Consider the following 27,338-nt stretch of genomic DNA (forward strand, 5'->3'; position numbering starts at 1 on the left):
GTGTGTGTGTGTGTGTGTGTGTGTGTGTGTGTGTGTGTGTGTGTGTGTGTGTGTGTGTGTGTGTGTGTGTGTGTGTGTGTGTGTGTGTGTGTGTGTGTGTGTATGTGTTTGTGTACACAGAGCGTTAGTGTTCTTTTTTGTGCGAATTCACTCGATACACATTGAACTTCTGACAACATAATTACAAATGGACGAAGATGTAGCTCGGATTGTGTGTGTGTGTGTGTGTGTGTGTGTGTGTGTGTGTGTGTGTGTGTGTGTGTGTGTGTGTGTGTGTGTGTGTGTGTGTGTGTGTCGTGTTTAGAGACATGATGCTGTCTTGAGCACCTACACCACACACACACACACACACACACACACACACACACACACACACACACACACACACACACACACAAAGTGAGCAGTCAAAGGAAAGTAGGTGCAGACACATCAGCACCATGGACAGCGTCTGACCCGTTGGCGTCCAATTAGAGGCGCTGTGACCAAGCAGCCTGTTAGCGGGTCCTGTAGACGTCTGAGAAGGCTGAGGACACGCTGGATAATGGGATGGAAGGAGGCCGTGGTTTTAATAAGAGGCAGAGGTGTGTTAATGAGGAGGGTTGCTGTTTCATCTTCTCTCTGACCATTATTATCTCTGATGAGGAACCACCTGGTCATTTGCACCGAACTCGTCTCCAAAGTCTTGCAGTAATTGAGGAACACGTCGGGGTGTGTAGACGTTTAATCACACGGCGGTGGCTGGACCGTTTGTTTCAGCGCGAGACCTCCATCGCTCACTGCACGAGCTTTATACAAACACACGTGCCAGAGGTTTGAAATTATGAATGAAAGCATCTCAAAATAGATGGAAAAACATATATTTACATCACTAAAAATGTCCCACATATAAAAAGATATTACATGTGTTTAAGAGGGGAAAAGTTGACATAAATGACTCCAAAAGACATGAATTTGTAGCAAACAAAGTCATATTGTTCAGCTTTAGCACAAGTTACTTATTTTAAAGTTGAATTGCTTTTGTCTTTTATTTCTGAGGTTTGATTTGAATTCTGTGCAGTTGATCTTAAAAAGTTTGTGAATCTTAAACTTTCTGAGCTGACAATGGACAAATAATTCTAGAATGTGCAACATAGATTGAGATGATAGAGTCCTGCAGTTATTGTGAATTTTCCTCCTCTGAATCACTATAATATCTTCACCTGCTTTCTCCTGTTGCCTGTCTTAATACAATATGAGTCGATGCTGAACAGAAGTCATAATAAAAGCCCCAGAGACGCCAAAACTAGCTCCATTACATCCTCATGTTGATAATGTAATAATGTTATAATAATTATTCATTTTTATGCTCTTATTGTGACTTATCTCTGTAAGTAAAAGTTCAGTTTTAAAAACTAATAATAGGAATTTTATATACAGTACTTTTGATATTGTTTATTTTTTTTATAAACTACACTTTTGGATTAATTTAATCGTCACTCATTTTACTTTCACTTTGACAAGTTTTTTATTTTAAAGTTTAGACGTTTTTGTCATTTATTTCTTGATTTTGATTTGAATTTATGGCTTTAGTGCAGTTTATTTTTACCAGTTTGTGAATTTTGAACTTTCACATATGTACAGTATATGCTTCTAGATGTTAAAGCTGCTGGAGGCATTTATTTTATTTTAGTCATAGATAAAGTCATAGTGTTGGCATCAGATCAATAAACTAAAGATCATCTGTTTGAATAAAGATGTGGAAGTTTGAAATTATTGCTTGATAGTTTGTTTTCATCTTCATCATAAACACTCTCTTATTGACGTTGTTGGAACAGTTTGGTGCATTGCATCATGGGATGTGGAATCCCATAAACCAGGGATTCTCAATGTTGGGGTCAGGACCTCATTTTGGGTCGCAAGACACTGGGAGGCGGCCGCCAGATGCCGTCAAGAAACAAAAAATTTTCAGAACAATTTGAACAATTTATTTTTACTTTTTCTTGCCATATTTGTGCTCCTTTTAATGCATTTTTGCTATGTTACTCACATTTCTGACACTTCTCCATCACATTTCACTGCACATTTTTCTCACTTTCAAGACATTTTCGCCATTTATGAAGCTTTTTTACCAAGTTTCCATCTAATGTCACATATGTTGACCCTTTATTGTCACTTTTATCCTCTTTTCACCATATTTCATGCTTATTTTTGCCAATTTAACCACATTTACGATTTATCATGGACATTAATTGCTAGTTTAAATTAATTGTTCCTACTTTTTAAATTACATTTTGCCCCCCCCCCCCCCCCCCCCCCCCCCCCTTCTATTTCTGCCAGTTTTAAACCAACACTGAACCATTTTTACCACTTTTTCTGTTCGTTTTCAGCCACTCTTTTGCAACTTGTGTCACGTACTTATAACATATTATATATGTATTATTAATGTGTGTTGCATAGTACAGATGTAAAAAGTCCTTGTTTTTATTTGAGCAGCTGAGACTGTTTTTCCTTATTTTGAACATTTCTGTGACTAATCAAAAGACGGTAAATCTCTGTCTCCACCTGATGTTTTTCTCTTTCTGTTTTTCTGCAGATGCTCTCAGAGGGATCGGTGTGAACGGGCAGACGAGCCCTATCGCTTCGCCGCCTCTCTCCACCAGTGTGTGACGGCCACCGTGTTCCCAGACAGCATCGCCGTGTCGGAGCCCAGCGTTTCTGTAAGTTTTCAACCACAAACTAAACGCACTTTCAACAAAAAAACTTGGGGAACATGAGATCCCGCCCACGTGTTCTCTGCCCACGCACCCGGGATGGAGAATTTTAAACGATCGCAGCTCGCTTCACCTCGTCTTGATTGCACCGATGCATAAACATTAGATGGGAAAGTTCATAAGAGCTCAGTGTGGGCGTTACAGCATGCAAATACTCAGCAGTTCCCAAGATTTTAATGCATGTGCCAAGGCTCACTTGCATTTGTGTGTTTGTGTGTGTGTGTGCGTGTGTGCGTGTGTGTGTGTGTGTGTGGGAGTTAAAGTTGTCCGAGTGCAGCCAAGAACCGATCAGTGTTTTCACACAGACTTCATGTGAACAGGAAAGATCAGCTGTGAGGGAAACATTCTCTCACACACACACACACACACACACACACCATCATAGGCTCTAAATATCCAATAATATACAGTACGTAATGGATCCAAACCCTGGAAATGTCAGGTTTTACAGATGTTGCCTCGTTTACTGAATCCATAATGGTTTTCTGCAGTGCTTTATGAGGTGTACACTTTTATGCTTTCCTCCAAGATTTGCTGCTTTATTGATTTTCAAACGTACAAGACAGAATCTGCTTATTTGTATTATGTGCAGCTTTTTTTTGGCAATTACATTACAACTTATTTTAATGGCACAGCACAAAGTTGGAAAAAAAATGTGTAATATATTGGTCAAAAATAAGACTAAAAATGATTGGAATCAGTTTTGACCGACATATTACAGTTGCACGCTTGTTCCCAAACTTGTGGAAAATTTGGCACAGTTGTGGCAAAGTGGGCCTTTTTTTTTACAAAAACGTGTATATTCGGCCTATTGTTGATTAATATCACAAAACTTGTCCATACATTAGTACAATTATTGTGGCCTTTGTAGCCTTCCCTAATGAGAATTGGCTTTATTTGTGATGTAAATCTCTGTTTTTTTTTGGGCGGACTACAAATGTCAGTATTTAAAACATAATTTATTGTCTGTTGGTATCATATATTTCCAAAATTTCACACCAACTATAACCACTAAGGGCCCTACCATGTAGGTCATGTAGAAGCTTTGGAAAAATGTTATTTGTTGTGATTCTCTGAGAAAAGTGGTTGGGGCTTAACAGGTTAAAGCTGCTGGAGACCTTTTTTCATGCAATAAAGACATAGATAAATAAAAAACAAAGATCATTTGCTCAAAAAAATTAATGTATATAAAAAAAATTATAGTTTGGAGCGTGTCAGAAAATGCACTCTGTGAACAAACCGAGTCAAGGTGATGAAATGATCAGCTCCAGGACTGAACTGGTGTAAATGAACCCTTAAATATATACATATATATATATATATATATATATATATATATATATATATGTAAGTATAAAATAATCTATTGTGTGTTTAACCCGAACCCTGTCTAATGTCTAAAATGTTTTAAAGCGTTGCTACTGTTCCTCTCTGTGCTAACAGCAGTTAGCAACATGCTAGCTGTTGTCCCGAGTTGATCCACACCATCAACGGGGTCACATCATGAAGCCATTTGTGAACAAATTCACACACATGTGCCAAACTCTGTGGGGGCCGATGGCCGTCTCCATGGCAACCCAGGCTTCTGGTGTTTGTGCACTCATTATGGGATGGATCAAATAACCTCCAGTAGAAAGTCTGACACCAGTGAGATGATGCCTGACAATCACTGTGTGCGTGTGTGTGTGTGTGTGTGTGTGTGTGTGTGTGTGTGTGTGTGTGTGTGTGTGTGTGTGTGTGTGTGTGTGTGTGTGTGTGTGTGTGTGTGTGTGTGTGTCAAAGGAAGACGAGGGTTAATTAACAAGAGAGGCTACTTGGGGGAATTTTGCGTTTAACAAAAGACTTTGATTGCTGCGATTGCTGTAATCAAGGATCTCTACGACAACTCAGAAGTGAAGCAACAAACAAGCAGAGAGTAAAACAGGAGGGAGGGAGAGACGAGAGGTTCTTCTTCAGTGGTGGAGTCGTAGCTATGGCTAACGAGGGAGGCAGCGATGGTGGCGTTTCATGAAAGTTCCACAGTTTAGCTGCTCGTCTGCCTCGCCCCGTCCCCGTCGCCCCACGGCGTTTAGTGAGAGGCAGATAAAACAAAGACAAACTTCAAATGGTGTCGCCCAAAAATAACAGCTAATGGAACAAGGCTTTCAAATGCCACGCTGATAATTATCCCCACTGCCTCTTACTTGGCTAGAGAGCGAGATCTTACACACACACACACACACACACACACACACACACACACACATTTATTTATAGAAGCAGCAGCTGAATACTTCAGTTCCTTTGTCACTGTTCTCTGGAGAATCACTTCAAACGCCTTCATGTGCCTCGTGCGTGTGCGTGCAACGCTTTAAACACATGCTCCGCACATTAAAGTGTGTGTGTGTGTTTTGACTTCTTGTAACTGTCTTCATCAATAGGCCGTGTGTAAAGAGGAGGAACAAACACGACTTATTCTCCGTTTGATTATTCTATGTCTGAAGCTTTTAATCTGTGATGATTCTGCAACATTCCCCATGGGATCATCTAACACAGGGGTTCTCAACCTGCATGTTGGGTCGCGAGACACTGGGAGGGGGCCGCCATATGTCTTTAAGAAACTAAAAGTTTTTTTTAACAAATTTGAGCCCATTTTTTAACCCTTTTTCTGCAACTACACCAAACTTACCATATTTTTTACCCATTTTCATCACTTTTTCTTGCCATATTTTTGCTCTTTTTAATGCACTGCCACTTCTTTATCAAATTCCAATGGCTTTTCTGCTATTTTATTTTCCATTTTTAAGACATTTCCAGCACTTATAAACCCTTTCCAGCACTTTTCCACTTAATGTCACATAGATTGACCCATTATTGTGACGTTTAACCTGTTTTTAACCATATTTCATGCTTATTTTAGCCAATTTACCCACATTTACTGCAACAAAAAACAATGTGATGTTTAAAGGCAGTGGGGTCATGCAACATCATCAATCACGTGATTTCAAGATGGCGAAACACAGGCTCTAAAACTGTAAAGAAGTCTCATTTCTAAAAGCTGATAAAATGAATATGGTGCAAAATAACACATTTTTGCTCTTTTTATTGCCTCATCACATTTTAATGCCTCTTCTGCACATTTTTTCCACTTTCAATACATGTTCAGCACTTATAAACCCTTTCCACCACTTTTCCACCTAATGTCACATATGTTGACCCATTATTGTCACTTTTAACCTCTTTTCACCATATTTAACGATTTTTTTTGCCGATTTAACCTCATTCACGTTTTGTCATGCGCATTATTTGCCAGTTTAAGCTAATTGTTCCTACTATTAAAATTAGCAAATGTTCCTGGATAACAGTGGATATGATTCAGATAAATAAACAAATGTGGTTATCACAGATTCATAGAACAATGGAACATAATTTTGCTGACTTTATGGATGCTCTCTAACCCACGTGCAGCTGCTGGTGAAGGTGAGCGATGTTCCGGACCTTTCTTTGGGCATCACCTGCTCCTTTGGGAACCTGACGGAGGTGGAAGGGCAGGTCAATGGAAACCAGATCGTCTGTGTGTCGCCCGCTGCCAAGGATGTCCCCCTCATCCCCACAGACCAAGGTACACACACACACACACACACACACACACACACTGATGTGTCACCTTCTCATACAGTCCACTGCGGTCGTTATTAATGAGCAAAGGAACATCGGACACTTGGAAATGAGTCTTTTCTTATCCCTTAGCAACACTGGTAAATTGCATGTGTGTCAAACGCAAGGCCTGTGTGTGTGTGTGTGTGTGTGTGTGCGTGTAAGGGCAGTGGTTCCTAAACTTTTTCAGTTGCGCCCCCATTTGAATAGTGAAAAACTCTCATGCCCCCCTATCGTGACAAAATGTAAAAGTAAAAATAAGGGTAAAACAACAAAAAAAAAATATACAAATTTGGAGTATTTAATTACAAATAGCAATAATTAACCTCTTTATTATAAAGTACAAAAAAAAAAAAACCTCTCAGGTACCCTAATTGTGACAAAAAGGGTAAAAAAGTACGAGCTTTTTTGTAAAACAAAATTTGGACTGTTCTCCTTCAAATCTTATAAAAACAAATAGTAATAACTAATAATTCGAGAACAGTTATAAAGCTCTTTATTAATAAAGTCTCCATCGCAATAACATATTTTTTTAAATTAAATTAAGATGGAAAGTTAAACTGTGACTTTTTTTGAAAAAAAAATTAAATAAATAAAAAAGGAATACTCTTCAAATATCATAAAAGTTACTATTGATAACTAATAATTTTCAAACAGTAATGAAGCTCTTTTCTAATGAAGTGCAAAGAAGACAAAAAAATGCCTCCTAAGGGGCCTTAATTCTCCCTTAAACAGTACACGGCTGATGCTCTGATGGCTGAAGTTAAGTGAGTCCCTTTGGAGAGCTCTTCTTCTCTGCTTCATTGTTTACTACCAAACCGTGTCAGTGAAATTCAATCTAAAGGTTTATCAATCACGTCGTGAGAGGATGATGCAGGAACCAGGTTGTGTATGTCGTACGTTACAGAGCTACGTCACTCAGGAGTAAACATGTGCTAATTGTGCTTCTATATTATTCATAACAATCTTTTTTTATCTTTATGTATAAAACAAACATGTGGCAGTGGTTGTGCCATCTGTTGTTGAACATTGAATCCCTCACAGGGTGGCCAAAACTAAGCCTGTGAATAATGGATGACGTGTAGATAGTGAGGCTTGGGTAAATGACAGCCCTGTTTGCCCACAGCTCTCAGGGGAACACCCATCCCAGTGTCCCCCCCCCCCCCCCCCCCCCCAGGTAAATGTCAGCCAATCACACCCCCTCTCATCCATCCTGCATCCGACCTCGCCACTATCCTCCTCCGTTTCTCGTCCCCAGAGGAAGACTTTCTATCTGTTGACGTGATGATGAGTGCAGGACAGAAATGAAGAAAATAGATGAAAAATGTGAGCATTAATGTGTAGATGGAAAAATATACACGAGAAACATTTTAAACATGAAACTAAAGAAACTAAGAATATTTTCTGAACAATTTGAGCCAATTTTTGCTTATTTTTACCTTCCTAGCTTAGCGCTAATCACGTACCCTAGACACAAGGTATTTTATTTAACCTGGAGGTAATTATTGGGGCATAGCAGCAGATGAGACGACCACTTAAGGCTAAAAAAGCTAACGCTAACACTACTGTAGGGGTTCTCAACCTTGGGGTCGAGCCCATTTTTTCCTTTTTTTTCCCCCAAACTCACCATATTTTAACCTAATTTCATCACTTTTTCTTGTCACATTTTTGCTACATTACTCCCATTTCTGACACTTCAATCGCATTTCAAAGCCTTTTCTGCACATTTTTTCCCACTTTCAAGACATGTTCAGCACTTATAAACCTTTTCCACCTAATGTCACATATCCTGAGCCATTATTGTCACTTTTAACCTCTTTTCACCATATTTCATGTTTATTTTTGGTCAATTTAACCACATTCACTGTGTGTCATGCCCATTATTTGCCAGTTTAAACTAATTGTTCCTATATTTACAGTTTTTAAAAACCCATTTCACCACCTTTATCCCCTTTTATTTCTGATTAAAACAAGGATATACATCTTTAAGGTATATACTATGGCGCAAATTAATAAGATAATTCCTGGATAACAGTGGATATTATTCAGATGAATAAATAAATGTGGTTATCACAGATTCATAGAACAATGGATCATCATTTTACTGACTTTATGGATGGACCCCAAAAATCTCTCCCCTTTATTCCCCCTTATAGATGGTCCTGTCTCCACATGACTGTTCTTCAGTGTTCATGTCTGTGTTTAACAGTGGGGGTCCCTGGTGTCTGAAACCTTTATTTTGGTGATTGTGGGCTGAAAAGGTTGAGAACCACTGATCTAAAGGGCCAGTTTGAACCATTGCTTACATTGGTTTAGTTACTGTTTAACATGATTTCTCTTGTTGTGTGTATTTCAGATTGGTCAGGTGTTGAGCTGAGGTTGAACTCTAAGGAAACAGGTCAGATGCTCATCAGCACTGAGGTGAAGTTCTACAACTGCAGCGTCCACCAGCTGTGAGTCTGACGTCTTTATTCTTTTCCTAAAAATAAAAGAAGCGCTGCAGCCTGAAACCTTTGGATCAATACTCTCAGAATTAGTTACTGTTTGTTCTCCTCTTACCTTAAAATAGCCCCTGTTAAAACCAATGCAACCCGATCACCGGCTGCTCCCTGATAACAGGACGTTTCAACAGGTCCTTCGCACGCCCTGTAGCGTGACGTGTTTATAGAAGAGCAGCCATCCAAGGCGGGTGCAGAAATCCAACCCTGTCATGTTGCGCTCTCCTCTGCCAAATAAAAACTGGCACTTTTATGCATCACTTTGCGTGGCACTGTCTTTTCTTCTTCTCTCGTTTTGTCGGCTGCTGTCTGACGAGCAGGCAACGCAATTACCAAGTTACCCATGAGCCCCGTTAATCAGCAGTGACAAACTTACTCACGCTTCCACACTGGAGCTGAAAGAGAAGGAGACTCACACTCAGAGAAGCTCTGCACTGTTCTTCTCAGTGACACAGATGCTAACTGAAGTGATGCTAACTGAAGAGATGCTAACTGCAGAGATGCTAACTGCAGAGATGCTAACTGAAGATATGCTAACTGAAGATATGCTAACTGCAGATATGCGAACTGAAGATATGCTAACTGCAGATATGCGAACTGAAGATATGCTAACTCCAAAGATGCTAACTGTAGAGATGCTAACTGTAGAGATGCTAACTCCAGAGATGCTAACTCTAGAGATGTTTACTCCAGAGATGCTATCTGTAGATATGCTAACTGTAAAGATGCTATTTCCAGACATGCTGTCTGTAGAGATGCTAACTGAAGAGATGCTAACTCCAGAGATGCTAACTGTAGAGATGCTAACTCCAGAGATGCTAACTCTAGAGATGTTTACTCCAGAGATGCTATCTGTAGATATGCTAACTGTAAAGATGCTATTTCCAGACATTCTGTCTGTAGAGATGCTAACTGAAGAGATGCTAACTCCAGAGATGTTAACTCCAGAGATGTTAACTGCAGATATGCTAACTGTAGAGATGCTAACTGCAGAGCTGCTAACTGTAGAGATGCTAACTCAAGAGATGCTAACTGTAGGGATGCTAACTTCATAGATGCTAACTGCAGAGATGCTAACTCCAGAGACGTTAACTGCAGATATGCTAACTGTAGAGATGCTATCTATAGATATGCTAACTGCAGAGATGTTATTTCCAGAGGTGCTAACTGTAGAGATGCTAACTGTAGAGATGCTAACTGTAGAGATGCTAACTCCAGAGATGCTAACTGTAGAGATGCTAACTCCAGAGATGCTAACTCCAGAGATGCTAACTGCAGAGATGCTAACTCCTCCCACTCTATGGCTCACACGTTCAAACGTCTGCACTTAAATTCGTCCTATATTCTAATAACCGTGAGCTCGTTAAAGATCTTCTCACAGTTTGGCGCTCATGCATATTTCACAATAGGAAAAGTTTAATTCAAACTTTAATATTACAACAAAACATTTACTTTGAAATGCTGTGACTAATAATTAATTATTTACATGAAAAACACATTTGATGGAACCCATACATATAATCTTTATTTTTTTTTTTACTTTTCAAGCATGTTGAATGTATTTGTTAACTTCTACTATTATGATTTGGTTTATTATTATTAATATTATTATTTTGGGTTATTTCTTTTTTCCTCACATGTTTGAAATAAAATAATTATATCATTTTGGTATTCATTTATTTATTTTCATTTTGGTATTCATTTGTCTTATTTTTTCATTTTGTTGTTCAATTTAATTTAGTTTTTTATTCTTTTTTTTATATTTTGTTATGATCCTACTCCTTTTCTAACATGTTGAATTTGTGTTTATTATTATTATTTTATTTTTTTAATTCTGGAAGAAATAAATATATCATTCACTTGTGTATTTATTTTTTAGATTAAAATCTGTAGAGTCTGTATCAGATCAGTAGACCATGAACATGCTTTCATATCAAACAGCGTCCACACACACCGTGCACACACGTGCACACACACACGGTGCACACACACACAGTTTACACACATGGTGCACACACACACGTGCACACACAATGCACACACACACAGTGCACACACACACAGTTTACACACATGGTGCACACACACACGTGCACACACAGCACGCACACACAATGCACACACACACCGTGCACACACACACAGTTTACACACATGGTGCACACACACACCATGCACACACACCGTGCACACACAATGCACACACACGTGCACACACACACCGTGCACACACAGCGTGCACACACAATGCACACACACGTGCACACACAGTGTGCACTGGCAGCAGCCCAACAACAATGCAGAGCTGATGGTAATTACAGGATCAAGCTGCGTCTGTGTCGTCTCCGTCCTCATTATTCCACGTCCAGGCCTTCAGTCTGTCTCTGTCTCTTTCCCTCCCACGACTCTGATTATTGGGAATAATTCTCCAGCTTCCCAATCATACTTGACGTGCACTTATAACGAGCGTCGTATCATGATAATGTCTGATCATGATAATGATAATATATGCGATAGAGAAATGAACCCAGCAGGTATTTAAATTCTGAGCCAGAAACAAAGTCACACGACAGCAGGTGAACCTTCGGGGATCTGAACTCATTTCCTCTGTGTGTGTGTGTGTGTGCGTGTCCGTGTGTGTCCGTGCAGGTGCCTGTCGTGTGTGAACAGCGCCTTCCGCTGCCACTGGTGCAAATACCGCAACCTGTGTACCCACGACCCCTCCAGCTGCTCCTTCCAGGAGGGACGAGTCAACGGCTCTGAGGTAAGTAGAGGAGGAGGAAGAGGAAGGTAGAGGAGGTGGAGGTAGAGAGCTACCACACCAATAGGAGGAGCCAACACCCCCCCTATGGTGAACATTTGAAGACATCCTCAGCTCTCAGAATGAGGTGTCAGGAAACCTCCATCAGATGAAACTGCCTCAGGCTTCAAAATAAAAGTCATCAGACTAGACGGCTCAAATACAACCGCCTCAGGCCGTAAAACACGATATAACGTATTTGAAAAACGAGAAATAGACATGACGTTATCAACATGTGCTGCTTCGGATACGAGAGGAAGTTGAAAGCTTTTTTACTTTTTTATTTTTAAAGGTTAAGATGCATCAATGTTTCATTTAACTATATATTTATTAATCAAACAACACATTGATATATCTTAAATTTAAAAAAATATATAAAAGGAAAAAACAGCATTTCAACTTACTTCGTCATGTGTATTTCCGGTTCCTTCAAAATAAAACACCATGTTGTGTTTCCCATCCTGAGGCCGTTGAGCCTGATTACTTTTATTTTGAAGCCTGAGGTCGTTTCATCTGATAAATGACAGAGGTTTTCCTGACACTCTGACAACTGAGGATGTCCTAAAATGTACCCGCCCCTAATGCCATCCCCACCTCTCTGATTGGCTGCCTGTCCCTCCGCCTGTTTCCTGCTCTGTGTTCCAGCTCTGTTTCAGCCTCAAGGCTCGTCTTCACAAAGACAGACATCTGATCCCTTCCCTAGTTTGCTTTCTTCTTCTCTGTGATGGCAATTAACGCTCTGTTATCTCCTGACTTTTATTGAGCTCAGTGAGAGTTACAGTGGCACACCATCACTATGACCACATCAGTCCACATCAGTCCTGTGAAAGCCTCACATGGTGCTGTGTTACATTGGATTCTGTGCTCACATTTAAAGGGTATCTCTCGTGGAAATGTATCAAACAAAAAATGTGTTTAATGTATCACCAGTAAACAAAATATTATCTCATACCGAATGTAAAAACTCAGTTACTGTTTCATAGCTGATGTATTTATCTCATTTTCATTTCATTTGAGACAAATTAATGTAAACCAGCATGTTCTGTAGTTCTATAATTGTTAAAAATGTGTAAATGATTAATCTAAATGTAAAAGTAAAAAAATAAATGCTGAATCTAAATGTAAAAGTTAATAATTAATGCTAAATGTATATGTAAAAATTAAAAATAATTGTCAAATCTAAATGTAAAAGTGAAAAATAAATGCAAAATCTAAATGTAAATGTTAAAAATAAATGCTAAATCTAAATGTAAAAAAGTGAAAAATAAATGCAAAATCTAAATGTAAAAATAAAAAAATAAATGTAAAATCAAATTGTAAAAAAGTAAAAAATAAATGCTAAATGTAAAAGCCAAAAATTAATGCTAACTCTAAATGTAAAAGTAAAAAATAAATATTAACTCTAAATGTAAAAAAGTAAAAAAAATAAACGCTAAATCTAAATGTAAAAGTAAAAAAAAAAAATGCTAAATCTAAATGTAAAAGTAAAAAATACATGCCAAATCTAATGTAAAAAAGTAAAAAATAAATGCTAAATGTAAAAGTAAAAAAATAATTGCTAAATCTAAATGTAAAAAAGTAAAAAAAAAAAAAAAAAGCTAAATCTAAATGTAAAAGTAAAAAAATATATGTTAACTCTAAATGTAAAAGTAAAAAATAAATGTTAAATCTAAATGTAAAAGTTAAAAACAAATGCTAAATGTAAATGTTAAACTGGTGGCCAAGTGTAAAGCTAAATGTTTATAAATTATACAATGTGGGCAGTTTAGCACCTGTCCAAAATGGCGGCTTTCCATAGTTTATGCCAGAAGGTATAAAATCCTTCTAAAAAGTTTTATTTTTTTTAAATAAAAAGGTGCACATATTTTGTTTATTAGTAATACATTAAACACATGTTATGTACATGTTCACTACAGGTACCTTTGAACAAAACACTGTTTGTATAGAGAATGTCTCCAGCTGCAGATAAAAACACAACATGAAACGTCGTCATCATCGACCACCCTCTGACGTCTTCTTCCCCGTCCCTGCAGGACTGCCCCCAGCTGGTGCGTTCGGAGCAGATCCTGATCCCAGCGGGGGAGGTGAAGCCCATCACTCTGAAGGCTAAGAACCTTCCTCAGCCCCAGTCAGGACAGAGAGGATACGAGTGTGTCCTCCACATCCAGGGGGTCAGCCACCGCGTCACCGCCCTGCGCTTCAACAGCTCCAGCGTGCAGTGCCAGAACAGCTCGGTACGACCAAAAAACACGTTTCTGCTTATCAGGGTTGGGGTAAATTATAATTGTAATTGAGTTGATTGTAATTGCCATGAAAATTCTATAAAAATTGTCATTTCTAATTTAACGCTAAACTGGATAGCCATGTTACAGTTCTACGTACAGTTCTATGCATATGTAATTAACCGTTATTAAAATATATTTTATATTAAGCTTTCTCATATTTTAATATAATACAATAATTTAAATTTAATTTCGAGCGATATACTGACACAAAAAAGTCTCAGACGTCCACATCAAAAATATTAAAAACCTATATTTCCATTTATTAGGAAGCCTATCAATAGATAGGAAATAAATAAGATGATAGATATTTGTTTTTAGTGTATTTTACAGGTGATTTACGACCCGTTAGCATTAGAGATGCTAACAGAAAGCTAACACAAGAGGAAGGTTAACTTTTATTAGGTTATTTATTCCAGGCTTTAGTTTGTTTCACTGTGTTACAAATATAGATTGTGATTTTTTTCATACTGCGTTTTGTTTTTAGCTACATTCATACAGTATTTGAGAAAGTGAAAGTGTAAAATAGTTGTTTAAGATTGTGTGCTTTTAATTTGAAAAAGAATACTATTTTGTAATCTGTATTTTTTTCATTTTTATCAATTATTATACATTTCAGGCCACCCCACATGGGGTCACGACCCCAAGGTTGAAAACCCCCTGGGTTAAACCATGTAGCACTGATGCATTTTTGTCTTATTTGAGGTGAAAATGCTGCGGCATGACTGAGATTTTACACACATTTCTCTGCGCACCACGTGTTCACTGATGCTTTTTTAAAGTAAAAAATGAGTCTGAGAGGTGGTTAAGGACAGCTTTTCTACACCTAAATAAAAAAGGAAACATGTCTGCGCCCAGCTGTCCTATTTCTTTCAGCTTTTCATTTTGCTGATGCTCAGATGTTGAGATGATGTAAGCTTTGGGTAACACCGCCAGGGACTCCAGTTCCCACGCCCACTGTTCAATCCTTCCTCTTCTTCTTCTTCTTCTTTTTTTCTGTCCCATTTCCACCCTCATCATCATCATCATCATCATCATCATCATCATCTCTGCCTCCATCGTCATCCTGCGCCTCCAGTATCTGTACGAAGGAATGAAAATCAGCGAGCTTCCCGTGGATTTCTCCGTCGTGTGGAATGGAAACTTCATCATCGATAACCCAGAAAATATCCAAGGTAGGAACGTAATGACTGTTGTTATTTGCATGTTTTAGCAAATAAAAAAGCTATGTTAGAAAGAAATTATTATATATTTTTTTTAGGCATATGTGACTTTTTTAATGTAAAAATGAGGACGTGACTTATATAGTGGAGAAACGTATCCGTTTATTCTTTAGGCCAGTCGGCAGTGCTTTATAGTTAGTAAAACTGTGATTTGCTAATCACTTTGAAGTATGAATCACTTTGTGTCGAAGTGAAAGTGAAATTAATGCAGTCACTGACATTGTAAATAGTTAGCGTAGCAGGCTAGCAGTAGCCTATAGAGCAGAGGTACACAACTATTATCACAGCAGGGCCACAAAAATGTGTTTGTTTGATCAGAGGGTCACATGATCAATATTCATGTCAGCATTCAGAATAATGAGCGATCTGAGCATTAATACAGGAAAAAACAGAGTTTTTATTGTAATTCTGTGTTTTTCTCTCATTCTGTGGATGTTTGTTGTTGTCTTGCTCGTTGTGAAGCATTTTGTGTATTTCTGTTGTCCTTTTGTGTATTTTTCCTGTAAAATATATGTTTTTTGGAGTCATATTGTGTATTTGTGCTGTCATTTTGCATTTTTTGGAGTGTTTTTTTGTCTTTTGGTGTACTTTTGTTGTCATTTTCTGTAATTTTGTTTCTTACTGTTGTTGTTTTGTTCATTTTTGTAGTAGTTTTGTGTGTTTTTGGAGTATTTTCTGTGCTTTCATTGTCCTTTACTGTATTTTCCTACAATGTTGTAATTGTGCTTTTTAATGTATTCTTGCTCTTGTTTTGTGTATTTTTCTGTCATTTTGTACATTTCCTTTGGAAATAAAAGTAGGCCAAGAGCCACAAGTGGCCCCCGTGCCACCAGTTGCCTATATTTGCTGTACAGTATAAAAGCAATATTTTGACAAATCATTATGTCATGGTTAAGTTGGAAAAAGTAAGCATGAAATATGATGAAAAGAGGTTAAAAGTGACAATAATGGGTCAACATTTGTGACATTAGGTGGAAAAGTGGTGGAAAGGGTTTATAAGTGCTGAAAATGCATAGAAATTTGATGTAGAAGTGTCACAAATGGGAGTAATGTAGCAAAAATGCATTGACAGGAGCAAAAATATGCCAAAAAAAGTGATGAAAAATAGGTTAAAATATAGAAAGTTTGGTGTAGTTGCAGAAAAAAGGTAAGAATAAGCAAAAATGGACTGAAATTGTTAAAAAAAATATATATTCTTAGTTTCTTGAAGGCATCTGGCGACCCCTTCCCAGTGTCTCATGACCACAAGGTTGAGAACCCATGATTTAAGGTACACCCTGGACAAGTCTCCAGTCCCGCACAGTGCTAATAATATAGACGACCAGAAATCAATATCTTAACATAGAGCGACTCTAATAATGTTTGACATTCTCAAAGTTTACACCATTTCAAAAAAAGTATGCATCAAAATCACTTTAATATAATTTTAATATAAATATGTGAAGAAGACAAAAATAACTTGCTGGAATTGTTATGCAGAAGTCAAAGACACATCAAAGCGACCAGCAGATGCCTCTGAAGAAAACTGGCAGTTGACAATCGAAATATGTCAGGAGATCAAAGTAAATATCCTGAAAAAGAGTTGTTTGAATAAATGAAACCTGAACATATTATTAAAAAAGAAGACAAAATGAACTTCTTGGAATTATGTTGAAATAGTTTTTATTCTGTTATAGTTTATTTTATTTGTTTTATTGATATATGCTCCTCCTCCTGCCACAGTGCATCTGTATAAATGTGCGGCTCAGCGCGACAGCTGTGGCATGTGTCTGAAGGCCGACAGGAAGTTCCAGTGCGGCTGGTGCAGCGGCGAGGGGCGGTGCACGCTGCGCCACCACTGCCCCCCCATCAACCCTTACACCACCCGCTGGCTCCACCTGTCCACCAAGAACGTCAAGTGCACCAACCCTCGCATCACGGAGGTCAGTAGCTACCAACGCTAGCTCTCTGTTCTCCAATGCACGGCAGGAAGTTAACGCACGTTCACCTGTTTCTGGAGAGTTTTTCCTGTTCCATTTTTTACCAAAACTCAAACTGAAAGTAGAGAGAGCCATGAGTCAGGGAGGCTGATTTGCATCAAGTAGCAATGCATGACAAGTAGCTCTTCTACTCCGTTGTGTTTTCGTCCCAGAATGAATCAGCATAAACCGGGTCCCCCATGGGTCCCTTTCCCTCCGACTGCTCGCACATACTGTATTTGAATTTTCGCTGCCTTTTAGTCGTCGTGTATTTTTTTGTAATTGGAAGAAGAAGATGTGCACCTTGCCTGGTTCTGTGATTTCTCCACCTTTAGGAATTATTTAAGGGCAAGAAGACGGATAAGTTAAAAACTGCCTTTATTTGCTGTAGGGTGCAAAACATTTAGCATTTCTCTATCCTAGTCATAGATCTTATTCTGGATCGACTTACTTCTTAAAGGGATCCTCTACTGTTTTTACAAATGTAGCATAAAACCTTTGAAATGTACTTATTAGTAGATCTATGTCTAACAAAACACACTATTATGCACCACATTTGTTTTATTAACTTTTAAATATGGGTCAACTTTACACTTTTAGAGCCTCTGTTCCTCCATTTTGAAATCACATGACTGATGATGTCACACGGCCCCACTGCCTGTAATCATCCCATTGTTTTCTATTGGAGTGAAACATTCAGCCTGATTTTTAGAACATTTAGCAGCTTTTGCTGCTTTTGGTTGCTGTAAATAATCAGGAAAAGTTAAGGATGTCTATGTAAACCTCTTTTGTTTACCGAAAAAGAATACTCTCCCTTAAACAGTGCGCTGACGCGCTCTGGTGTCTGAAGTTAGCGAGTAAATCACAGACTGTTGAAGGACTCCCAACTAAATAGATTTTTATTCCCATGGTTTGTGTCTTCAACTGACTAACTTCAGCCACCAGAGCATGTCAACGCACTGTTTAAGGAAGAGTAAAGGTCCCTTAGGAAAGCTCTTCTTCTCTGCTTTATCATCTATTACTAAACCACAGAGTTGGATCTGTCGCCCCCCGTGGTCACATTTTTTTTCACTCACAACTGTTTTTTTGTTCAGTCACACACCAGTTAAAGGAGAGTAAAGGTGCTTTAGAAGAGCTCTTCTTCTCTGCTGTATTGTCACTGTTTTAACTATTTCTGTAAACAAAAGAGGTTTACATTGACATTTTTAACTTTTCCTGATAATTTAGAGCAAACGAAAGCAGCACAAGTTGTCATTTTGACTGAAAAAACTAAATGATTTAAAAAAAAAAAAAAAGGTTGAATGTTTCACTCCAATAGAAACTAATGGGATGTTTACAGGCAGTAGGGCCGTGTGACATCATCAGTCATGTGATTTCAAGATGGAGGAACACAGGCTCAAAAACTGTAAAAAGTTAACAAAACAAATGTGGTGCAAATAATGTTTTGTTAGCCATAGATCTATTAACATGTACATTTCAAAGACTTTAGGCCACATTTGTAAAAACAGTGGAGATACAGTTTTATTTTGTAGTTAAATAACCTGTAATTTTCAACAACACCAATGATTGCTCCTCACGTCCACCAATGAGAAGCCACCATCTCTTCTCTGATCCCATTAGCCACCGAGTCGTGACCAGGAAGATTCTTATTTGTTTAACCTGAATCTTTGCTGGTTCAGGCCATGTTTTTGTCTCGCTGCGGGTGGTTTAACTGTCACTAAAGAATCATTCAGAGGGGACCAGATGTTTAATTAGGTAACCCAGCAGTGCATTGTGGTTAACCCAGCGGACCTCTACACCACTGTTTTGATTAATTTCATCCAGCGTGTATTTACATCTAGCCATAGCAAATGAAAAACAACAACCTGGTAATTGATTTGTTTGATTGTTCAGTTGTTTTTAACCCCTGCTGTTTTTCCCTGTTGGTGCACGTCTATGTTTATATGTCTGACTCACTCTGAAGAAGAATTTTACTCTTCAGCCTTTGGATTTTTCATTGTTGAGTGCATATTTGTGCATGACGACAATCTACCTGAGTCAACTTATACTAAGGACCCTTTATCATGCTAATGAGCAGCCACACAAGAGGTTTTTTAAGGATAATCAATTCCACATTATCAATCCTACTCATTCTACTTGATGTCAATTGTAGTATATAGTGCGTTTACCTTAGATAGTATAGAAAGATTGAGTATGCAAGAAATACCAGGATGCAGACTATATGGTGACACTTTTTAAGTATGCACGGTGGGCACACTAGTCATACTCAACCGTCCCATGATGCATTGCGAGCAGAATGTGAAATGGTCCTGGGACCAGCTTCAAGCTACAAATCAAACATTCCCTTTTCAAAATAAAAGCATCTCCTCTTGTCTTCCATTAGTTTTCTAACAGTTTTGTAAATAGGGCTCTTATTTTGAAGTTAACAGGAAGTTTCGTCAGTAGCACAATGGAGGGTCTCTGAAAACATCAGAAAATTAGTTTCATGGATCAAATGACACATGTTGATATTATACCTCAGAGGTGTCAAACTTATTTTAGTTCAGGGGCCAAATACAGAGCAGTTTGATCTCAAGTGGGATGCAGATTTTATGCGGGAGAATTAGTAATTCTGACGATATTGTACCCTAATTTGCACTTCTACGTATACATAAAATACAAAATATGTAAGAAACTGACAATATCCAAGCAATAAGTGACAGATTTCAGCGCCAACAGGATCTTCACTTTAAATTTCCTACATTTTTTGATCAATTTCTATTAAAATAAAGTAAATGTTATGTAATAATTTGAGGGAAATGAAAGTAAGAATAAGAATTTTGAATTTTTCAACTCTTTAACATTAAAAAGCACCTGGAGAACTGTGAGCACCTATAAATATTGTTGTTTCATTTACACATTGATTCATGTTTTCTTTGTCATTTTTACTTTCTCCTGCGGGCCGAATTGGATGCTCCCAAAGGACCGGATATGGCCCCCGGCCATAAGTTTGACACATGTTTTTCTATTTGGTCACTTTCTCACTTATAACGCTTTCAGAACTTTCTAAGGTGGAGATTCAACAGAGATATTTAGCCTCAGTGTGATTCAGGTTTTTTTCCCAAATTTTGCGCTTACGGCCATTTTTAAAGTCCGACTTCTCGATTACAACTGGTTTCATAAGAGGCAGAAAAGGTGTAAAAACATGTTGAAACTGAAAGAAACATGTGGAAACTTTGTATGTAGAATTTATTTATCCACTTTATTCTATGAATAATCTAAAAAAATGCTGCACTGTTGCAGAAGAACCAATGATGAATGAGGGATGATTGAAAGTTAGACTGAGGTGAACAAAGAGAATAAAATATATTACCACAAGGTGAGTTTGGGGAACTTTCTGAACTCAGCCGCGTTTTGTTTTATTTTGTTTTATTTCTGTGCTTCAGGTAGCAAAACCTCGCTGTACTTGTACTAAGTAAAATAAAATGTCATTCATTTCTTTATTTCCTCCAGCTTGTCTGGAGTGAAGTCTACCTCTGTCTGTCTGTGCCCCCCCCACTTCGTCTGCTGATGATTACAGTTCCTTTAAGAAGCAGACATCCCCCCAGTGGGCAGAATTTATTAATAATTTGGTTTTGATTGTATGCACCAAAAGCCCCAATCACGAGCTGATTTGTATACATACTAGCACATTAGTAGATGTGCCTACCATAAGATATTCCTGTTGAATAATTAATGTTTCTATTAAGTTCCACGGTGCCTCCCACCACGGGCCATTAATATTGAAGAGATGTAAGCCCCTGCTAACAGCAAAGGGAACAACATCAAATGAAGCTGGGAGTTGGATTGGAGGATTAAAAGCATCTTCTCTATAGGCTTTGGCTTCTTTACGAGCTTAAAGACGAACCCCCGCCTCCCACTGACGCTACAGATAAACTTCATTTCCCCTTAAAGAGAAAATAAATGCATTTACAATCATATTTTTTCAATCCATTTGCCACATTATGTACGCAAGCGCGTTGTTAACATCATAAATTGCTGGTTCCTCATTCCTTTCAAGATTGCAGATAAAATATTTAACCCAATAACCTTATTAACTACCCACCAATAGATGGATCAGAATAATATCCACTGTTATCCAGGAACTTTATTATTATTTGTGCCATAGTTTAAGTCATCTTAAAGACGTGAATCCAAATTTTAATCAGAAATAAAATGGGTTAAAAATGACCGAAAATGGTGGAAAATGTGGTGAAGTTGGATTAAAAAACATGGAAATTGGTCAAAAGTTGCAAATTAGAGTGGGCAAAAACAAACAGAAAAGTGATAAAAAGGTTTGAAAGTGTCAATATTGGCTTAAAAGTGGCAGAAATGGGAAGAGGGCAATTGAAAAAGTATAATTAATTAGTTTAAACTGGAAAATATTGAGTACAACAAATTGCTAATGTGGTTAAATTGGCAAAAATAAGCTTGAAATATGGTAAAAAGAGGTTAAAAGTGACAATAATGGGTCAACATATGTAACATTAGGTGTAAAGGGTTTAAAAGTGCTGAAAATGTGTTGCAAGTGGAAAAAATGTGCATAAAATGTATTGAAATTTGATGAAGAAGTGTCAGAAATGGGAGTAATGTAACAAAAATGCATTAAAAGGAGCAAAAATATGGCAAGAAAAAGGGATGAAAACAGGTTAAAATATGGCAAGTTTGGCGTAGCTGCAGAAAAAGCGTAAAAATATCTGGCGACCCCCTTTCAGAGACTTGTATTCCCAAGGTTGAGATCCCCTGCAGTAGTGTTAGCGTTAGCTTTTTCAGCCTTAAGTGGTTGTCTCATCTGCTGCTATGCCCCAGTAATTACCCCCAGGTTTAATAAAATACCTTGTGTCTAGGTTAAGTGATTAGCGCTAAGCTAAGAGCAAATTTTAATGATAATATTTGAAATCTTAAAACAAAAACCCCAAAAAGTTTTCAATATGGCCTCAAGCACCAAAGATGAAACTGCTACATAAATGATACGCTAGTGCAGCTTCATTTTTTAGTTAATTAGATTTCTAGCTTTGTATTTGGCATGAGATTTACATCTACTAATCTTTCCTTCTGGTTACTTGTACGTTGTGCAACATTATTGTTTTTGTGTAAAATCCAGTGTAGAAGAAAAAGAAAAAAATGGAATTGCTCATTTTCTTGTTAATGTGATCAAATCAGAGATATTCAAAGGACTACAGCCAAGACATTTGTTAATTATTTGAGAGTTTAGCACAGTTTAAATGTGTCCATTTTTGTACGTCTTTATTTTTCTCCCATTTTCATCTTCTAATATCTCAGGAACTACATCACATACTGTAATGTGGTATATTAATACAGCTCCACCTACTGCTATACATTCTATCTGGTGGACATGACAGCTCCTCTAAATTGGACAAAAGCTTGTTTGTGTTTGGATCTGGAACATTGTTTACTATTGTCATTAGCCCATAATTGCATGTGGGAATGTAAGAACATTTTAATTTGTAGCATAAAGCGTACTCTATATTTGGATATAAAACCATTTTTCTTCATACAACTTATTAATTTTCATTTTGAACCCCAACTTTGGGGTACGGCATTTGGCCAATTTAGTGAGGGGGGGGTGTGTCCTTGTTTTTCTTCTATTTTCCGCTTCCAATATCTCAGGAACTACATGACATAGGAAACTGTAATGTGGTATATTAATACAGCTCCACCTACTCTCTCAGAATATACAAAATATCTGCTATTATATCTTATCTGGTGGACATGACAGCTCCATGAAAGTTGGAAAAAAGTTTTTGGGGATTTGGGTCTGGAACATGTTTGGGTCTTCAGTAAACTACTTAGCATATGTCTCAGCTCCCTGTAATGTGATCAGCTTAGAGCTATGAACATAGACTGTTCACATCACTAATGGTTAGTCACAGATATGCATTGGTTCTTGGGTGACACGCTCTGGAAATCTGGAAAAAAATACTTATTTTTTTACTTTTTTCAATGACCCATAACTGCTTGTGGGAATGTAAGAAAAAATCTGAACTTTGTTTTAATTTTTAGTATAAATATTACTTTTTCTTGTGATATAAAACCATTTTTGGTGAAATAACCCAAAGTTGGGGTCTAGAATAAAACCGAAGAAGTGGCATTAAGAAAAATTGCTTGAAAATCAACACATACCCCCCCTCACTAAATTGTCCATGTCTCAAAAAGTGTTTATCTGATCAAACTAAAAATGTACAGTGTGATTATTGAACAATAACAGAACAATTGGTAAAAATGGCAGTAGTTCTTTAAACTGTGTGTGTGGAATGTCTGGAAATTTTGTTGAAATACAAGGAATGACTCAATGTGACGTGATAGAATTAGTGCAAAGACACAGACATTAGCTGCAAGCTTATATTAAAGTATTTGAAATCTAAGAACTTGAGTTCTGTTGTTTGCTAGTTGTAACAAAACTCTTTCGAGCCTTTATTAAGACTGAGCGGCAGTAAAAGATAACGGCCTGGACTGGACAATAAAAAGTGCTGATGTTGTGTTTTTGGGTGATGGCGATGATAAATATTACATTGCTGCTGAATTGTGAGAGAAGGAATCCTTAGGGCTCAGTCAGACGCTGTAGTCACTTAGAGTGACATCCCAGGCTTGCGTCGCCGGAAGGCAGGAAGGGAAAGGCTCTGGATGAGTTCAGTCTTCCATTGCATCAGCACATCCTTCTATCTCCACCTTTTTCCTTTTCCTTCAGCTGAATGTGTCTGCAGCACACTGACAGCTGCATCTCTCCACATACACTATAGTACGCTCAAAATAAATGATCATCCTCTCTGAGGAGATGTTTTTCCCTTTTCTCACCATTCAAAATCTTTGGGATTAAAATGTGTCTTCTTTCAATTTAGGTCACCCTATCCCTCTTTTAGTCCTTCATTTTGTGCTGTTTGCTAAATCCCGTCGACTGTCTGAGGGAATAGTGGCCAGGGCTCTGATCTTGGATTATACTCAGAGTGGGTGCACACATACATATAGTGGCTGTTTGTTGGGAATTACTCACGTATTGACAGTGTGGCTGACAATACCAGACGAGCACCAGCTCGGCCCCTAAAGGGATTACAGGGAGAGCGTGGCACCACGGCCTTGGCTCTGATACTGTAAGCATGGCAAGGTGGGCTTGTTTTCTACTATAATGACATTTCCTCTACATTCAGAAACTTTGTTTATCAAGATAATCAAGCGAGCAGGAAGATGTGCCTCCCGTCCTGAGGGAGATGAGATCATGGAAGACATAAAGAAAGGAAGATGGTAGAAAACAGGAGGAAATAGTTGCAAAAGTACAAGTCGTCCAGTTTTCAGGGACATGGTGTGGGTAAGAAAGGCTGGAATATGATCCCCCCATGAACGGAAAACACATAGAAATGTCCAAACATATCCAGGGATAGCTTTCCAAAGGGATTATGGTCTGATGAGATTACTGGGTTTTACTAAATGGAAGCAAGGAAGATCATTTTGGGCTAAAAATGTATTCCTTAACATTTTCCTTAACAAGTTCTTACAAGACCGCGTTCTTCAGAGCTCTCTTAAAGGACCTTTATTCCCCCTTAAACAGTGCACGGCCGATGCTCTAGTTAGTGGCTGAAGTCAGCAATCAGAGCATGTCTGCACACAGTTTAAGGGACAGTAAAGGTCATTTGGGAGAGCTCTTCTTCTCCGCTTCATTGTCTACTGCCAAACCACAGAGTTGGAACTGTTGCCAGCTGCGGCCATCAATTTTTTGTTTTTGTTCTCTTTCTGTAAACAAAAGAGGTTCACATCAGCATATTTAACTGTTCCTGGTTTTTAAGAGCCAACAAAAGCAGCACAAGTTGTTATTTTGACTGAAAAATCTGCCAAATCATCTAAAAATCAGGCTGAATGTTTCACTCCAATAGAAAACAATGGGATGTTTACAGGCAGTGGGGCCGTGTGACATCATCAATCATGTGATTTCAAGATGGAGCAACACAGGCTCTAAAACTGTATTTATAAAAGTTAATAAAACAAATATGGTGCATAATAATGTGTTTTGTTAGACATAGATCTACTAATAAGTACATTTCAAAGGTTTTAGGCCACATGTGTAAAAACAGTGGAGGATCCCTTTACCTCTGTTGATTTACTGCTCCACACACACACAATATGGCGTCTACATATACAATGTCTATGTGTTGATCAAGGAAGCAAACCTGTTATTTTATTGGTTAATCATGTTTGCGTAATGGCTGAGTGTTGATACTTAATTAATTTCTATTACATTGCTAGTGGAAAGATACCGATAACGTGCTGATAATATTTTGCATCACTAATAAAAAGTTAACTTCTTACTATCAAACGTGTATGATACTTGTGCAAACAGCTCCTTTTGGTTCTCTCAGGTCATAGCTCTGTGTTGTTCCAAAGTAAAACCTGTTCAAGTCTTTTAGTCCACGTAACGACCACATCGCTGATGCCTCATTGTCTTTGAAACGGTTGTTCTCCCCGTGATCCTGATGAATCTGGTGAATCAAAGCCGTGTCAGCTGGTTTTCATGCACACATTGGTTCCTTTGTCTATGATTATGAAGGCTTTTGTCAGACGTAAACGATAGAATCCGGAGGTTCCCGAGGCTTTTAGGAATGCCCATCCCTAACAGCGCTGTTGTCACCGTCAGACAGGCAGATGTTAACGTTCCTCTGTTTCTAACTCCGTGTTTCCATGTATTCCCCAGTCTGTTGGATCTTTTTTCTCGGAGCTTGAAGTTTTTTCACTCCCGTTTCTGATTCTGAAAGTCCTCTTTCCTCTCCCAGTCCTGTACTCTACTCTGCTTATGTAACCGTCACTAAGTCTACTCCAATAGCTGCTGCCATAGCCTGACATGGATATATTTAGCCATTATGTTCCCCCCCCATCCCAGGACCCTGCATGCCCAAGCAGTGCTAAAAGATTCATGTATTCAGACCCCTCAGGCGGTGCAGTGACACACTTTCTTTACATCCAGAGCAATTAATGTCCATTCAATCTAGATTACAATGCCAGGGTCCCACAGGGAAGCCGCAGTGGCCCCCAGTGAGTGTCGATGGGGGACTGGGGTGGCTTTTCCAGCACCTCTGAAACAGTGGCTGGCACTTGGTGGTGCAGCTCAGTGAGCGTGTGTCCCCCCCCCCCCCCACAGCCCTTCTGTAATAGCATATTGATTGTTTGCTCTGCACCAGCAGGTTCCCACAACAAAGCGACAGTTCTCTCCTCCCTTCTGCCCCCTTCTTTTCCTTCTTCTTCATCTTCTTCTTCACTTCGACTTCACATTGACCATTTGCCAAACTGTGCAGTGCACGCCCCCTCGGTGTCCCTCTGCACACACTCCTGTAACCTCCGCACCGTGCTCTCCATTCCTGTGGAAGACTCCGTGCCACCTTTTGCCAGGGTCATGCTGGGCGGCCATATTGCATTTTAGAGTTGGGGGTCTGCAGTGGGCATTAGTATGGCCTCTACATTCACTATATATGGCAGCTGCGCTACATTCTCAGCGGGAAAAAAACTATTACATTTATTATTGCAAAAAGTTGGTGAAATGTCAGCAATATGTGTATATTAGGACCTAAAGCTGCTGGAGACGACATTTTTTAATCAGATAAAAACAAAGTGTGGGCCTCATTTTCCGTTCGAAAGTTTGTTTTCATTTAAGCAAAAACACACATAACAACCACGTAAACAACTCATACAAAATGACTCCAAAGATACATAAAATGAACAAAAATTATGCAAAATGACAAGAAAACATAAAAATAATGATAAAAAAAAACACAAAATTATGAGAAATATGTCTCCAAAAGACAGAAAAATACATAAAATAACAAATTGAACATATTAACAAACGTCTATATGCAACAAAATCACGCAAAAGGACTCATAAAGCAGAAAATATTACAACAAAAACAAGTTGTATACAAAAGGACTCCAAAACCACACAAAATGACAGAAAATGATAGAAAAATACAAGAATACACCAATACTAATTACTCATGTTCACTTTTCTAACTCTTTGCAGGTGACACCGGTGGCCGGACCCCCTGAGGGAGGCACACGAGTCACCATCTCCGGCACTAACCTCGGTCTGGCCTTCTCTGACATGGTGGGAAACGTGGAAGTGGCAGGTGTGAGGTGCACTCCTGTGGAGGACGGATACATCATCGCTGAACA

At 38.4% G+C, this 27,338-nt stretch overlaps 1 protein-coding gene across 2 annotated transcripts in view; it reads left to right on the top strand.

The window, feature by feature from the left end:
• plxna2 (plexin A2) overlaps positions 1-27,338 on the top strand; it is a 259,815-nt gene that overhangs the window by 162,289 nt on the left and 70,188 nt on the right. For both annotated transcript variants that reach the window (XM_028452432.1, XM_028452433.1), the window contains exons 6-13: positions 2,576-2,699; positions 6,201-6,354; positions 8,746-8,842; positions 11,537-11,651; positions 13,721-13,921; positions 15,048-15,144; positions 16,915-17,114; positions 27,187-27,338. In XM_028452432.1, the coding sequence (XP_028308233.1) occupies positions 2,576-2,699; positions 6,201-6,354; positions 8,746-8,842; positions 11,537-11,651; positions 13,721-13,921; positions 15,048-15,144; positions 16,915-17,114; positions 27,187-27,338 (1,140 nt within the window). The remainder of the gene's footprint in view (positions 1-2,575; positions 2,700-6,200; positions 6,355-8,745; positions 8,843-11,536; positions 11,652-13,720; positions 13,922-15,047; positions 15,145-16,914; positions 17,115-27,186) is intronic.

Source organism: Gouania willdenowi, chromosome 7 (genome assembly GCF_900634775.1).
Source record: "Gouania willdenowi chromosome 7, fGouWil2.1, whole genome shotgun sequence".
NCBI classification, from domain to species: domain Eukaryota; kingdom Metazoa; phylum Chordata; class Actinopteri; order Blenniiformes; family Gobiesocidae; genus Gouania; species Gouania willdenowi.